Below are 16,465 nucleotides of genomic sequence, written 5' to 3'. Positions count from 1 at the left end.
TTTACCAGATGTTCTGCGGGTGGTTTTGTAATTAGACTTTATTTAATACTCTAAATTAGTGGTCAAAGGAGCAAAAAAATTTCGTGAATTTTTTTCACCCCAAACCAAACATGACCATACGGTGCAAAAAGTGGGAAGACAATGGACTCCAAATTTGAGGGGTCCCTGATAAGCTTTTTGCGCATCTAAGTGTAAGTTAATTTCTAATTTTCTACGGCAGGCCAAGCGCATGCCGCACGACACCAGATGGCCTCGAGTCGTGCGACAGCGTATCTACGCTTGCATTCGATCGATGCAAGAGACCGACACAGCAAAATGATCGACAAATCGGTGATTAGCGGCTTAGTGTGAGGCAGGCCTGAGGTAGAAGCGATGCCGTGAATTGTTACCTAATGAAGTTTAAATACACTTTAGTTATCTGTATTTTCTAAATATAGGAGCCTTATTTTATATTTCGCACGAAACTCAGAAATTTAGTACGGATGTGATCGTGTTACTAGTCTACTCATGTGCCGTCATAGAGCCTGTTCAATTCGGTAGACAGCGCTGGTTGGTACTATAGTACCGGCATATTATATATGACTACGGGTACTCGAGTCTCTACTGAAAGTATCAACTATAGTAACCAGCCGCTATAGTACATAACCTATGACAAAACCAGCCACTATAGTGAATCAGTGACTTCCAACCAGCCAACGGAACAGGCTGATAGAAAGCTGTAACCTGAAAAACACATGCCCTAAATTCGAATGGTAGCATCCCAAAACCCCAGGGTCAGGCAGGTAGGCAGCAAAATCTCGCGATTTAAAACCCCACACGGCGGAAGGCAAAACGAAGGCGGAGAAAGTGATAAGGTTCGTGGGCGCGTCGCCACCCTCTCGTCTCCCGCCCCCTTCCCCTCACACCCGCCGCGCTCGCCGTCGCGCCTCCTCCTCCTCCACCTCCGCGCTCGAGATGCTCGCGGGCCCCGCCGCGCTCCACCTCCTCCTCCCGGCGCCGCCGCCTCACCGCCGGCACCTCGCGTTCGCGCTCCCGCCGCACCCCGCGCCGCCGCTCCACGCCCGCGCCGCGTGCTCGCGCCGCCCGCGGAGGAGGGCGCTGCCGCAGAGGCATGGGGTAGCCAGGGCCTCCGCCGCCGTCGCGGAGGAGGCGAGCAGCTCCGGCCCGGCCAAGTTCTCCGTGAGGATCCCCGTCGGCGACCGCGAGGTGAGCGCCGATGAACTGCAAGTTTCCCCCCGAGCTCTGTACTGTGGCGCGGTGCTCTGTCCAGGCGTCGCGAATCGCAGCGGTTGCGTCGCAGTGTGTCCATGCGCAGTGCATTGTGGTGCTCGTGCTTGCTGGGTTCGCACGTGCAATTCAGAGTGTCATTCCTGTTGTTATCAAAAGTGAAGAGCACCAGCAATGCCTGGTTGTGCACCCATGTCAACTGCATACGCACATTGAAGTTATTTGTTGCTCCTCATCATGGGTTTCGGTTGATTGATGGCACAGCGTGAGCACTGCAATGTCGCACATTTTTGTTCGCAGATACTGGTGGAAACGGGCCACATCGGGAGGCAAGCGAGCGCTTCTGTAATGGTCACTGATGGTGAAACAGTAAGTCGTCACAATTTAGTATCTCTGGCCTACTACATACGCGTCTTAAGAAATTTTACCATCATGCTTAAGTGCATTCAATTATCTGGTAAAATTCTCGGAATTCCTCATCGGAGCACAACATCTCAATGTTTTTAGTAATTTGAAGGGGTGGAAGACTTGTTATACAATGTGCCATGACTTGGCCACTATCCTTGATGTATAATGTTACTATGTGTATGGCAGCCAAATTGACTGGTCTGACCATGATTCTTCTCATGTTCTCGTTGATGTACCATATTTCATGAATTCCTTTCTGGAGGACAGCATACTGCCTAAGCATAGCATAATTTTGCCTTTTCCCCAAGTTCTACAGGAGGTTGTAGTCTGAATTTTATTTCTCCATAGCTGTTTTCCTGTTCAATCGATGAAGACTGAAGCATCCCAAATATTTTTAATCTCATTATTTTGACTTGTAGACGTTTCTATGTCTAACTGGAACCTCAAACTGTGCTGTCAGATTCTCTACTGTTCTGTTTGTCTGTCCGATACTCCAAATGATCCTTCAGACTTTTTCCCTTTATCGGTTCACTATCAAGAGCGCCTTTCAGCTGCTGGAAGAACTAGGTACAGAAACCTAAAACTGGTGTTGGCATCCTTGTCATTTCCACCCTCAGCTTTTGTATTTTTGATGCAACCTTATTCTATATTTTAACTGTTTCCAGTGGTGGTTTCTTCAAACGAGAAGGCAAGGCAAAAGACCATGAGGTTTACCATAAGAACTTAAAATTTATTGAACTATTATTTTTGTTGGATTATTATAATTTCTTTCTTGCTCCCATTGCAGGTTTTAGTATGCAGATTGATAGACAGGCCCCTGCGACCTACTATGCCCAAGGGTTTCTACTATGAAACTCAGATTCTATCCTGGGTAATCTTTAAAAGTTAACTTGCATTGATATTGCCTGAGTTTGGTCGTATGTTCTTGCACTTTCCTGCAACATGTGCTAGAGCTATATGAGTAGCTCATTATCAGTTGCATATTTTCTTTCCTTTCATTGTAACCTGTCTTAGTATTTTCTAAATAGCATCAACTTCCTGCAGTAATCTCACAATACTACAAACGGTGGCAACTTTAATATTGTACTTTTCTCATTCATGGCGAATTTATGCATAACGTCATGTAGATTGGATTCTTTATTCATAACTTGGGCAATCCCATTCACAATTGAACCTTTAGAGCTGAAATACCCGTTATTTGTAATCATGTTGAAAAAAGCAGAAACTAAGCATAAGATCTGACTTAAACTGAAAAGGCTATTGTTCCTACTTTTGAAACTGACATGCTGCATACTTCTTATCTGCAATCTTCATAGATGACTGTTATATGGTTATTTATGCAAGCTGACCTGTACAGAGCCTTTTAGTAGAAGCTAGGTATGACATAGCATCAGTTGTGATTATTCTTATTCGCAAGTACAATTGTTTTGGTTGTTCCCTTATCAAAAGCTTAATGATCTGTTCCTGTTGTTATTTTTTTGGCAACAAACAAAAGAAATATGAACCCACCTTTGCAACCAAAGAAACCCATGGGCCATGGTTGCCTACCTTTTCTATTGGCATCTTTATTGCTCATGGGCCAAGCTTCAAACATCATATTTGCTATTGTACTTTCTGCCTATTCCTTGATGTTGTTTCATGATGACCTCCATCAATGACTCGATAAGATGAGATATTCTGACTACTGCAGGTCTTCAGTTACGATGGCATTCACTCTCCGGATTGCTTGGCTATCACAGCTGCTGGTATAGCCGTGTAGGTCTAATGAAAAATATCAAAATGATGTATTCTTTTTTTTTCGTGCGAGTTTAAATGGCGCTTTATCTCCAAGATACTATTATTTACCTCAAATCTTTCATTGCAGGGCCCTCTCTGAAATTCCAAATAAACAAACAATTGCTGGAGTAAGAATTGGCCTGATTAACGGCCAGTTTGTTATTAACCCAACTACTGAACAAATGGAGAATTCAGAGTTGGATTTGATGATGGCTGGAACTGATAGTGCCATATTGATGATTGAGGTTAGTACTGAAGCTTTGGTTGCATACGTGCTCCACCCTATTCCAAGTATTTTTTTTTCCTTTGATGAAAACATCTTCGCATGTGATACTTGCATTTAGCAGTATATATCCTCACTTTCATTTTTAGCAATAGGTTTTAACTTTGGATATGAGAAATTGGCACTATTCATTTGTATACCATCGATTCAGAAACATGTCATTCTAGGTTTAAGCTTCACTCTCTTATTTTATCCTTCCAGCAGCTGTATCAGGGCTTGTTTGGTTGGTGGCAGAAATTTAGTTCAACTAGGATGCAAATAGGAATAATATGGATAGAAAATTGGCAGCAATCTCCATGAATTGAATCTGTGTTTGTTGATGCTTTCTGCATGCTTCCTTATTATTTCACATTTTACCTGTACTGCACTAGAACAATTACAACAGTGCTTATGCATTTGTGATAACCAAAAAAATTTGATGCTTTATGGCGACGGTTGATCTGATCAAAGTAAAAAATATTTAATTTTTTATTGCCATACCTTTTGGCTCACCGATGTTCTGTTGTTCTACAGGGCTTATTAGCTTCTTTAGGCAAATATGAGTAGCTTCTCATCTTATTTATATTTGTTGTATTTTGTTACTTTGCCTTTCTTTTGTTATAAAATAGTTATGATTTAGGTTCATCAGTTCATGTGCTAAACCAAGTTGATAGTCCTCAAATCAGCTCAACTATCTTCATTGTTTTTGTACCTTTTATAATTGAGGTTATGGTTATCTCTTGATTTCTGACTAGTCTTTCATAGGGCTACTGTGATTTTCTGACTGAGGAGAAGCTGCTTGAAGCTGTGGAAGCTGGGCAGGTTAGCTTATGTCTTACCAATAAGATATGCTTTTAGATAGAACATAACACTTAAAATGCTCCATAATGTAAGTATGAAAGAAGTGCTTAAATATGGCAAGATGATAGCACATATCACTTTAGTCTACAATCAATTATTCAAATATTTGTCAAATAATAGATTTATCTGTTTCCTCATTTTGTTTATCAATGTATTTTAGTTGTTCTTAACAGTAGAGATTTTAGTTTGTTATATTTGTAATTTTTTCTGCTGCTATGTTACCTCTCTTAGTACCCAGCACAAGCAACCCAAAAATGTTAAGTTCACTCCCCCCCCCCCCCTTACTTTTCTGAATTTCTCAAGATCCAGAACTTCTCTCATTTATAGACTTCCTTTAAGAAGAGCTGCTATCTGCCAGTAATTGTTCATTTCTTACCTCTTGTTATTCCAGTTCTTACACCTGATAGTCTGAAACACAAACTCTGTCCTGGTCTATACATCTTTTTGTGATTCTGACATATCTAGAAATCAGGTTGCAATTCGAGAAATCTGCAAAGCAATTGATGTTCTTGTCCAGAACTGTGGAAAGAAGAAGATGGTTGATGCCATCAACTTCCCGCCTCGTGAACTCTACAGGCACGTTGAAGTACGAACATACTACAGCTCTTTGTTTTACTAACCGGTCAATGGTTTAATTTGATAGTTTCAACTAAAAGTACCTAATACGCTTGTTTGTAGCTAAACAATAACTGAACTGTCTAGAATTGTGGCGAAGTGACTATAATGCTGTTTTTTATACTCCCTTTTTCTTAGTTCCTATTTGTTTTATGGTTTTCATTTGCTTCATATGCTTGTTCCAGTGACCACTCCTTTGTATAAATAGTATTACTGTTCTGCATATTCTTCTTTCATGTGGTCAGTTGGGCAGTCTTGTAAATCACTAAAAGTCAATGAACCCAGCTGATCATTTCCTTGTTTAATCATTGACAGTGTAACTTCATGAGCCTGTTTAAGTTGAAAACAGTAGCTATGCAACACCATTTTGCTTTCAAGTGTATATTGCCTATAGGCATTGTCCATGTCATAGGAACGAAGAGTTAATCTGCTTTGCATCTTCTTGATCGGGTTGCTGATTTAAACTGCTAATGTTGTTCAGGATATTTCTGGAGATGAGTTGGTGAAGGCATTACAAATAAAAGAAAAGATTCCCAGAAGGAAAGCTCTTTCAGCATTGGAGGATAAAGTTATAACTATACTTTCTGAACAAGGGTATGTTTCCAAAGATAGCTCATTAGGAGTCACTGAAAGTTTGGATGATATTGTTGAGGATGAAGATGAGGATGAAGTTATAGTGGATGGAGAAGTAGATGAAGGTGATGTTCACATCAAGCCGGTTTCAAGGAAGCCCCCTTGTCAGGTGATGGTTAATGTTTTGTCTTCGTTAAAGATGTGGTTTATGTAAATGCTTCTTTAAAACATTGGATATAGTATCTTCAGATAAGCCTTTGTTTGTCTCGTAAAGGTTTTTTAGGAACTTTCTCAAGTTTCTTACGTAAGTAGACTTTGTTTTTCCCCTATTTTTTCCTGCCTCGCTTGACTTTTTAATCTAGCACCTCATACCTATTATAAGATGGCATTTTATACTGATTTCCACTGTTTCTTCTATATAGCTATTTGCTGAAGTTGATGTCAAGCTAGTCTTCAAGGAAGTTTCATCTAAATATTTACGACGACGCATTGTAGAGGTATTGGGCGCACTTATCACATGAAGATTTACTTCGCTTGTTTATGTGAGCTTAGCAGGATGGTTCCTGTAATCTATTATGTCAACGTGTTAAGATTTTTTTTTCTGCTTAAAAGAACTTGTTAGAGATTAAACTTTCATGCGCATACTTGACTTCTGATTTGCAATGTTGGGGTCATGGGGTGCATTGCAGTCTTGATAATAAACTATCATCAGTCATCATGGATTTGCAATATCTCCATTTGTGCAGCACATATATTTGATCACAGCTGTGTAAAAACTAAGAAATATCAGATGAACTTTTGTAGTCCTTGCCACAAAAGATTTTTTTTTTATCACACCTATATGCACTTTGGCGAAACAGGTTAGTACCTAGTAGTGAAACCAATATAGAGTTCAAAAAAGGGGTGCTCGCATGATATAGCACTGTGGTACATGCCTTTGTTCTTCAACGTAGGTTTAAAATTATAGTTGTATTTTAGAAGTAATGTTGTCTGTTGCGACTTTCTCTTTCACTATTGAACTTCTAGTGACATATATCATTCTGTTGGTAACCACAGTTTCTTGGGACTTTTCATTTGGTCGAATAAGAAAATTTTAGTACTGAATATCAATATCTCAATTTCAGGGCGGAAAGCGAAGTGATGGACGGAGCCCTTGGGAACTTCGACCCATTCATTCACAATGTGGGTTGCTTCCACGAGCACATGGTAGTGCTCTGTTCACGAGGGGGGAAACACAGGTAAGGTAATACACTTTATTTGAGAGTCTGTTGAACTGTCATTTCTGATTTCACATAGTAATGACTTGGTCTTATAACTGTATTTGTCATATGCTGCTTTTGCCAGTCTTGCTATCTGTTCAGTGTTTTTAGAAATTTGGTATATTCTATTCATATGCGCCTCATCTGTAAGAGCTAATCTTATCTCAATCATTAACTCCTACAACTTTAGCTGATGCATTTTATTTTGAGGACTTTGTTTCTAATAAATAGAGAGTGCAACTAGTAACTGTATTTTAAAGCTGTATACTTTCTGCTGGTTTATTAATAGACATGCTGTTTCAACTCAAGTCAAATGCACTCAGATTCGCTTCCTTTATCATTCTTTTTTTCATCTTTTTCTTTTGTTCAATCATGCAGTCACTGGCTGTGGTGACTTTAGGTGGCTATCAAATGGCACAGCGAATTGACAACCTTGTAGACACTGAGGATTCAAAGAGCTTCTATCTTCAGGTATGCGAAATGCCTTTGCTGATTGAATGCTACATCATCCTGCTAGGCCAACTCCCACCTACTATGTTTCTCATTTGTTATACTTTGTTTTTGGATAGTTTTATTCATTGGAAATCTTTGGGCTAGTCCTTTTTTGAGAGAGAAAAAGGAAATCTTCAGATCCATATTTCTGAACAAGATATGTGAGAATAGAATGGGTAGCAAGTAACGGGCCATCATATATTAGCCCCATTTAACATTTGTTATCTAAGGGAAACATGTGGATCGCATCTTACCTTGTTGCTGCTACCATTTTAACTGATGGTATTGAACCTGAGCTAAATTCATTTGTACATTACTAATTCCCTAGTAAATATGAGCTGTCAAGATGCTATCTTCTATTTAATTGTCATCTGTGCGAATGCTAATTTTTATATTTAGTTATCGTTGAGATTTTATTCATGATCATTGATCAGGGTGTCTACGAGTATCTATCCAAGCTCTTTCTTGACCTTTGAGGATCATCTTTTGAAGTTATTTTTAAAGGCTACATGCTTACTATTTTCATTGTTAACTTGTGAAACAGTCCTAAATAGTGTCCCCATTTTCTAGCTTGAAGTTTTGTTTTCAACGAAGTTAGATAATGAGATTACTCTGCATTGCCAACTAATTTATATGACAAACTGCAGTACTCATTTCCTCCATCATGTGTTGGTGAAGTTGGTCGAATTGGAGCACCTAGTAGGAGAGAGATTGGACATGGGATGCTTGCAGAAAGGGCACTGGAGCCAATTTTACCACCAGAAGAGGATTTTCCTTACACTATTCGTGTCGAGAGTACTATCACTGAAAGTAATGGCTCATCCAGGTACTATTATCTTCTTTTTCTTAGCTTGCATAAATTTGTTTGTTTCTTCTGGCAAGAGAAAATTCTACACTCCTTTTAATTTGCTGAACTATTTGAGAGTTGGCACAGCATTTTATTTTACTTTTTTATGTTCTGTTACCTGATGTCTGCTTGGGAGTTACATATATAGATTCCGCTACCTAGTCAGGTGCAAAAATTAACATTCCTTGGCTTTGAGACAAAAAAAAAAGTCCTAGGTCCAGGTTTGCCTGAACGTCCACCAGTGTTTCTCACACATTTAACAAGTGGCCTTTTTCTTTGTTCCTTACAGTTGACAAATGCACTTTTGATTACTCTCCTCAATTGCTAATATTTTTATCTCTGATATATCACCAGCATGGCTTCTGTTTGTGGAGGTTGTTTAGCACTTCAAGATGCTGGGGTTCCTATAAAGTTTCCTGTTGCTGGAATAGCAATGGGCTTGGTTCTTGATACACAAGAATTTGGTGGAGATGGCAGCCCACTTATACTTTCTGATATTACTGGAGCTGAAGATGCCTCTGGTGACATGGATCTGAAGGTGTGACTTGTATTGTATTCAGAATTTGGTCTTTGGAAATGCATTAGCAAGGTTAGTATGGTGCTGCTTGCATCTTTCAGTCTTCTTACCAATCAAATCTTGTTGCAGGTTGCTGGTAATGAAAGTGGTATAACTGCATTCCAGATGGACATCAAGGTTATATGACTATATATAAATGCAAGCATTTTTCATTTAGCTTGCTGTTATGTCGCATTGCTACAGTGCTTAAGTTAGCCTTTTAGAAAATTTGTTGTGGCAGGTGGTGGGGATAACTCTACCTGTGATGGAACAAGCACTCCTTCAGGCAAGGGATGGTAGACAGCATATTCTGAGTAAGCCTGTGCTAAACTAGACATCAACATTTATTACATTTCAGTGTGCTCACCGCAGCTATCTGCAAATCTGTGATAATTGATACATCATAATTCATAACTAAGCTTTAGGTTAAAATGAAAAGGAAGAATATGAAAGCATAGCAACTGCTGGAGTTCAGTTTTGAGCCCATTTCGAAACTTTTTCAGCATTTGCAGAAAAAACAAAAACGTAGACCTATTCATGCTTGTTATGGATCAGAATTTCACTGTTTCACATTAGTATACATATACAGCATGTAAAATAGGGTATGCACTTATGCAGTAGCTGCTGTCTTTTGTGCTGGTACATCATGCTAATTCTCGAATTGATCAATTTTCATGACATCAGCCCCACTAAATTTGTGAGCACTAATGTCACTACTGAACGATTTTGTCACAAGATGTTTGGAACTTTTCTTAATATTAAAATTATCCTTGAATGACCAACAATAATAACCATCTCCTCTCTGTTCCATAGAATGCTCAATGTTGAAACTGTCATTTTCTGCATTTTTCTCTTGCATAGATCATCCCCCCATCTGATGTTACATTCTGCTTATCTTCCTCAGATGAAATGTCAAAATCTTCGCCTCCACCATCAAAAGCACTATCTCGACATGCTCCCTTAATTCATGTCATGAAGGTTATTATTTTCTTCATGAAGTATATACACTACGTATGCTATCTTGTAACTATACTTTCTAACATGTTTTTATTACAATTGATCTTCAAGGTCAAACCTAACAAGGTGAATTTAATAATTGGTTCTGGTGGAAAAACAATAAAAAGCATAATTGAGGAGACTGGAGTAGATGCTATTGATACCGGAGATGATGGCACGGTACGGAGAACTTAGTGATACTTGCCAGTTAGCCTTCTTAAAATACTATCTGACAAATGCTCGTGGCAGGTAAAAATTACCGCAAGGGACTTATCAAGCTTAGAGAAATCAAAAACTATAATAGCTAACCTTACCATGGTTCCAAAAGTTGGAGAAATTTATAGGTATCGGCGTTTATCCCCTTGGATTTTATATACATTCTCAAAATATCTCTTATCTCTTGTTCAATTAATTACCCTGCTTGCTTTCTCCTAACCATTTCTCTAGGTTACGAATTAACACACTTCTTGGAAACTCATTTCCCAGGAATTGTGAGATCAAATCAATAGCTCCGTATGGTGCCTTTGTTGAAATTGCTCCAGGGCGGGAGGTGGGCAGATGTTAAAAATTAACCAATTAGTTTCAGCATTTTGACATAATTATCACATGTATATAATTCACAAAAGATCGGGATGTTCTCCTGAAAGTTTGTTTCAGTTTAGTTTTGATAGTCTTGCTGCCATAATTTATTTTACTTAACTCAATGTGCAGGGTCTATGTCATATCAGTGAGTTAAGTTCGGGCTGGTTGGCCAAGGCTGAGGATGTGAGGAAACATCATGAACTTGTTTCATTTGCTTCGAATCCATATCCCCCTCTGCTTGTTTAAGTAATCCAATCCACTGCATGTTGTGCAGGCTTTTAAAGTTGGTGATCGCATAGATGTCAAGCTTATTGAGGTTGGTAGCTCTTTTTAAATTCAACATGGATTGGGGTGGTTTATATTTGTTATCTTGCCTAATTCGAAGTGCAAATAAAGGTGATTAAAGGTGATCTTAGCTGTTTCTCTAGGTTGTAGGCAATGCAAAACTGCTAATGATACAATCCCTACCTCCAGAATTGCCATCTGTTAAGCTATCTGAGAACATGATATGATCCCTTTCTGAATGTTTTGCCTTCTTGATTATCTGAACCAGATAAATGACAAGGGTCAACTTCGACTAAGTTCTCGAGCTTTGCTTCCTGATGCGGATTCAGAATCCAACAGCAAGCAGCAATCAAGTGGTTCAACAAAAGAAAAGGTGCCGCAGAAAGATGATCTTATCAAGATGACAACAAGACCGAAACGTAAGAAGCAGTCTGAGCCATCTGGAGCTGAAAATGCCACAACAAAGACTCTTGAAAAGAGTGCCGCTGCTCCAGCTACTTCACAAGGCAGTGAAACCGCAACTTAGCTCACGAACAACTTAGCGCTTTAATCAGATGGTTACTTCACATGACTGGCCGAGTTAAAAGGATCCATACACTAAGGGGCCCCTATATGATGGTCGTAAGGCAGGCAGTCCATAACAAGAGTTCAGACAGAAGTCGAGATTGGATCATACAGAGGAATTGATTGATGCTGACGACAAGCAGAGTGGGCAGAGTTTGTGAAATACATCTGTAGTATGTGGTAGGTGCAGCTTCATCATGCAGTATTTTAGAATGGGCTGCACAACGCCATGATTTTTGTGTTGACCAAGGCTGTAGTTTCCTAGAAGTGGGATCTACACGAGTACACGATGCTGCAACAAGTAGCTCATTGCTCTTTAAATATTAGTTCCACAAAAAAGTTAGCACACTAGGGATTTATGAGAAATTGTTATTGCTGAAATTCAAATTTTGTTCACAATGTGTTGCTTTTTACTGAGTTGTGGACTGTGGGCTGAAAGCAGCGAGTGTAGCTATGTTGGAATTAAACAGAATACAGTGATGGTCAATAATAATTGAGTCTTGCCCGGTATAATTGAGAGGAGAGACTGGGTTTGTTGTGTGGGCCCCACTGCACTCGGGCCCACACGTCAGCGGGTAAGTCCAGTACTGAGGAGACCCATTCGATTTGTACACATGATATTGTGTTCTTCATAGTCCAACACTCCAACCCTCAGCATTTATACGGATGCGGGATGCCATTGTTACTGTAACATCCTGTAATTTTTACGGAATCTTATAAATTTCAAAAATGCGAGTTTTCAAAAACTTTTTGTGTGGAAGTGTTAATAGCTAGAATAACTTAAGAATGTCTTCTTTTCTATCCCAAACTCCTAGTAAATTAAAAACAAATTAACAAGGACTATAATGTTAGCGTGATTTATTTGGTTTTATTTGCATCTTTTTGGATCTACCTTGTTTATTTGAATTCGATTAGTATTCATTGTCTTTGTATGAAATTGAGTGGAATTTAGTTTGAAATAGCCATTCAAACTAAATTCACAAACTAACTAAACCTCTAACTACTAACAGGCCCTAACCCATCTAACCAGCCCAAAAAACCCCTTCCTAAACCTACCTCAGCCCGGCCTGCTAACCTCCCAAACCAAACCCGGCCCGCTAACCTCTCCCCTAGCCCACCTAACCCGGCCTGCTTCGCTTCACGGCCCAGCACACCACTCCACCCTGCGCGGCCCGATCCGCCCCGCCTTCGGCCCGCTAGCACGCCTCCCAGCCCAAACCGCGCAGCACCTCGGCCCGATCTCCCGCAGCCCAACCCGCGCGTGCCAGCCCGACACCACCACCAGCCCAGCCCGTCACCACCTCACCGGCGCACCCCCACACCCCTCTCCCACACTCGCTGACCGTGGGGACCCACCGGCAGCTTTCCCCCTTCCCCTGTATCTCTTCCCCCTCACGCCTTGCGCCGACGCCGCTCACACGGACGACACCGCCTGCCGCGCGCGCCCGCCTTTTCCGCCGAGCCCTGCCTCACCTGCTCCGCTGACGCTCGCCTGTCCCCGCTCCGCGACGCGGGAGCGCAACCACCCGCGCCTGCGACCCCGACCTCGAAGCGGAGATGCCCTTGATGCGCGCCACGTAGCCCCGTCCGTGAACCGCCATCCGCGGGGCAATCCTCGGCGTCCGTGCCGCCGTGATGCCCAAGTCCAAGCCCCAGCCTCCTTTAAAACCGCAATCGTCCGTCCCCAAAACCCTAGCCTCGGGGGAAAGTCTTCCCTTTCCATCGCCGCCACCAAGGAAGGAGAAAGGGAGGGAAAGAAGCAAAGGAAGGCAAGGAGAGGAGAAGAAGGAGAAGGAAAGGAGGAGGTGCGCCACCGCCACGCCAGCAAGGAGGAGCCGCCGAGGAAGGACGCCGCCCGCTGGAACATCACCGAGCCGGCGCCCCGATCCCCTGCACCGACGATCCTGCTCGGCACGGCACAGCTCCGAGTGGTCACGGCCGCGCCTCGCCAACGCTCTAGGCCTTTCTTCCTCAGCCCAACCGGTAGGCACCCGCTTCACCTCGCCGCCGTTGAGCCATAGCCGCCATAGGGCCCTCCTACCCTCTTTTTTGTGTGCCTCGTCTGCAGGAGCCCTTTGCCTGTCCCCGCCGCTGTTGCCCATCGCCGCCGCCGCGGCCACGCCATGCGTGTGTCGCGTGCGTGCGCGCGTGCTCTGCTGCCCAAGCGCAGGCCTTTGCCCTGCCTTGGCGCTGACCGAGCCGAGCCGCCATGACCGCCCCACCTCGCCTCAGCTTCGGCCATGCCGAAGTGCTCGCGCGCGAACACCGCCCTGGACACACGCGCACACCGCACCGAGCGTGCGAGGCCACCACCGGTCTGCGCGCGCCCACACCTAGCCACGCGCCGAGCCTCTGTCCCGCCTCACCCACGCACGGCTGCCTCGCCATAGCCGCGACGCGCCGCGCCGTGAGCGCACACACCCCACGCCAAGGAGACGCCCCTGCTCACAGACCAGGCACCCACCCAGACCACGCCGCGGCCTCGTTCACGCGCACATCGCACGACGTTGCCTCGGCCGTACATGCGCACACGCGAACCCGCCGCCTGCCAGACCTCCCGTTTTGTTGCCCCGCGATGCCCCTGTCCTCGCCCTTCGCCGCGAAACCGGAAGTCGGGAGCTCGCGCGCGCCGTGACCTAACCTGAACCGGAGCCCACGGCCGCCGCCGTCACGACGTCGTGGCATGGCACACGCGAGCGCCACTATGGCTTCTTGCCGAGCGCTCCGCGTGCGCTGCTGCACTCATGCGCGGCTTCGCCGTGCCTTGGAAAAATCGCCCAGCTCCGCCGTCGCAACCCTCTTCGCCCGCCTAGCGCTGCTGTGCCACGCTCTGGTTTCCCAAGCGCACGCACGCGCGCGCCCGCACCCTGGCCGGCCGTGTTGAGGGTCATTCCCCTAGCAAGGCCGAGCTGAGCTCACTGCTGCTGCCGTGCCTCGCGCAGACGTTACCCGCCGTGTCGCCACGAGCCATGTCCACCCTCACCCGAGTCCATGTCCGGCCCGCTTTACCTTGCCAGGGCAGAGCTGCCGCTCCAGCCTGACCTCGCCGCCCGACCTCGCCCTGACCGCACCATGCGCCGCCGTTGCCCCTGCCTTGGCCCGTCAGAGTAGCCCGCCGGCAAGGAGCAAGAAGGAGGAGGAGGCGAGAGAAGCAGAGAAGAGGAGGATGCTCCGATGGGCGGGCCAACTCTGTCTGCGGAAGGGAGGAGGAAAGGAGAAGAAATGAAGAAGGAAAAGAAGAAGAGGGCTGCTGCCAGCCCAAGATCAAGAGCCGGCCTGCCAAGCCGCGGCTCCACCAGGCCAGACCAGCCCGCCAAGCCGCGAGCCGCGAGCACCTGTCCCGAGCCGGCCTTTAAACCGCGCTGAACCGGCCCAGCTGCCCTTTTTAGCCTTTTTCCTTTTTCCTTTTCCTGGAAAAACCTGACACGCGGGTCCCACATGTCATTCTCTCCTGTGAGGCTGACTGGTGGACCCCACTGACCGCGGACCCTGCTGACCTGACACGTGGACCCGTTGACTGGGTCAAAGTTGACCGAGTCAACGATGACGTCATCTCCTGCTGACGTCAGCAGGACACGGGGCACTCCCTGGTGCTGCCGCGTGTCAGCCTGTGTGTTTTCTTTTTCCGAAAACCTTTATTTAATTCCAGAAATTGTTTTAAGCTTCAGAAATTCGTAATAAATCAACCGGAGCTCTGAAAATTATGAAACCAGTTTCATAATTCTTCTAAAAACATGCTCTACGCGTTAGAGTAGGTTTTATTATGAGTTGGATTTTATTTGAGTAGTTTTGTGCATTTTTGCACTTTGGCCCCTATAGTAATACGTAATTACGAATAGATCCTGCTGCTGAAGAGTAGACCGACGACCAGGACTACCAGGAGGCCTAGGAGTTCTACGAGGAACACTCTGGTTCACACCCATCTATGACGGAATACCTATTAGACATTGTTTGCTAGAATTGCTATTGCATTACTTGTGTGTATGTGAGATAAGCCTGCATGGCCTACTTATACCATATTCCTTGCATCCCTATACCTTGATTGATTCTTGGATGCTTTGGCTACTATGAGAGTGTTTGGGTATGGGATTTCATGATATGATAGTCTTGGCATGCTGGAGACCCACTTTGTGAGGAGCCCAGAGGTAGGGCTTTTAGCGGGGGCAAGTTACTGGCCGGGAATGTGTATTGGGCACATTCTGGGGAGCACCTGTGGCGGGTGCGGGAAGAGAAGGAGGGGCAATACCTGTTATGGGTGCCCAAGGAGAGACAATACCTGTTATGGGTGCCTTGGCGGACCACTGCGGAGGACTGCGTGAGGAGTGCTTGCCCCGGTGCTTATGGACATATGCGGTAACTATGATTTGTGGGACTTTGTGAGCGTGCACACCACTTATCCACTATGAGGGTGGATCCGGTCCGAGCTAGCTATGCGCGTCACCAGACCTGTTAGGGGTCGAGTTGTGCGGAGGAGGCCCGATGCGGAAGGACCATGGGCCTTACACAAACTCCGGAGGGCAAGGGGTGAGCCACACAACTCCAGGGCGACCTCTTGAGAGGGGATGCATCCCAACCTGGAGGGACAGGATGGTGCCGTAGCGGTTAGTCTCGCTCTTCGAAGTGCTTCGGTAGGCCGGTGCCTCGGAAACAGTTGGAGTAGCTTGCCGACTGGATTCGGGGCGAGTAGGTACATGTGTACAACCCCTGCAGGGTGAAAACTATACGTATAGCTGCGTACTCAGTCATGTACATTTCTACTCTTTTGTTACTTCATCTAGAGTAGTAAACCCAGCTTTCTACCTCCCTCTAGTCCACTTCCCCCTGTGGAGTCAGCTGAGGTGCAGGGAGAGGGAGTTCCTGCACCGACCTGGGGTTTGTAGTTGACCGGTGCCGGTATGGTCCGTGTCGGAGAGTGACAGTTGACATGTATTTATATACTTGTGTTTGTATAGGAAACTTCAGCCTATCCTTAGCTATTTTTTATACCTTTGCATCCACTTATAGCTTGACTACGGATGGTGACGTGAACCTATCCCGTCCTTGGGGATAGTTTGACAAGTTGCAGGATCCGAACAGGAGTTCGACGCCAACACCGACGGATGGTACGATTGAAACTTAGAAGCTCGTGCTACGCTCAAGTGCTGCCTGTGGAGATGAAGTTC

General features: G+C 44.6%; 1 protein-coding gene across 1 annotated transcript; it reads left to right on the top strand.

Annotated features, from left to right (window-relative positions):
• The first annotated feature begins 838 nt into the window (after positions 1 to 838).
• LOC120662893 (probable polyribonucleotide nucleotidyltransferase 1, chloroplastic) lies at positions 839 to 11,816 on the top strand. The gene is made up of 24 exons (XM_039941952.1): positions 839 to 1,206; positions 1,528 to 1,596; positions 2,096 to 2,202; positions 2,301 to 2,343; positions 2,423 to 2,506; positions 3,326 to 3,390; positions 3,500 to 3,656; positions 4,439 to 4,495; positions 5,007 to 5,120; positions 5,631 to 5,891; positions 6,145 to 6,219; positions 6,847 to 6,960; positions 7,360 to 7,452; positions 8,121 to 8,299; positions 8,675 to 8,858; positions 8,967 to 9,014; positions 9,118 to 9,190; positions 9,781 to 9,854; positions 9,945 to 10,052; positions 10,122 to 10,216; positions 10,359 to 10,422; positions 10,584 to 10,637; positions 10,729 to 10,770; positions 11,008 to 11,816. Exons 1-24 carry the CDS (start codon positions 955 to 957, stop codon positions 11,263 to 11,265), a joined length of 2,670 nt encoding a protein of 889 aa, XP_039797886.1. The 5' UTR covers positions 839 to 954; the 3' UTR covers positions 11,266 to 11,816.
• Positions 11,817 to 16,465: the final 4,649 nt, after the last annotated feature.

Source organism: Panicum virgatum, chromosome 2K, assembly GCF_016808335.1.
Source record: "Panicum virgatum strain AP13 chromosome 2K, P.virgatum_v5, whole genome shotgun sequence".
NCBI lineage: Eukaryota > Viridiplantae > Streptophyta > Magnoliopsida > Poales > Poaceae > Panicum > Panicum virgatum.
The sequence above is the reverse complement of the archived record's forward strand: the minus strand, read 5'-3'. Positions and strand labels throughout refer to the sequence as shown.

Bases quoted from the DNA above. Each gene is read 5' to 3' on its own strand.
- LOC120662893 (XM_039941952.1), top strand. From the start codon at position 955: ATGCTCGCGGGCCCCGCCGCGCTCCACCTCCTCCTCCCGGCGCCGCCG. The intron at 2,507-3,325 runs GTAATCTTTAAA...TGACTACTGCAG, and splicing joins AAACTCAGATTCTATCCTGG to GTCTTCAGTTACGATGGCAT. The intron at 10,771-11,007 runs GTTGGTAGCTCT...TATCTGAACCAG, and splicing joins TAGATGTCAAGCTTATTGAG to ATAAATGACAAGGGTCAACT.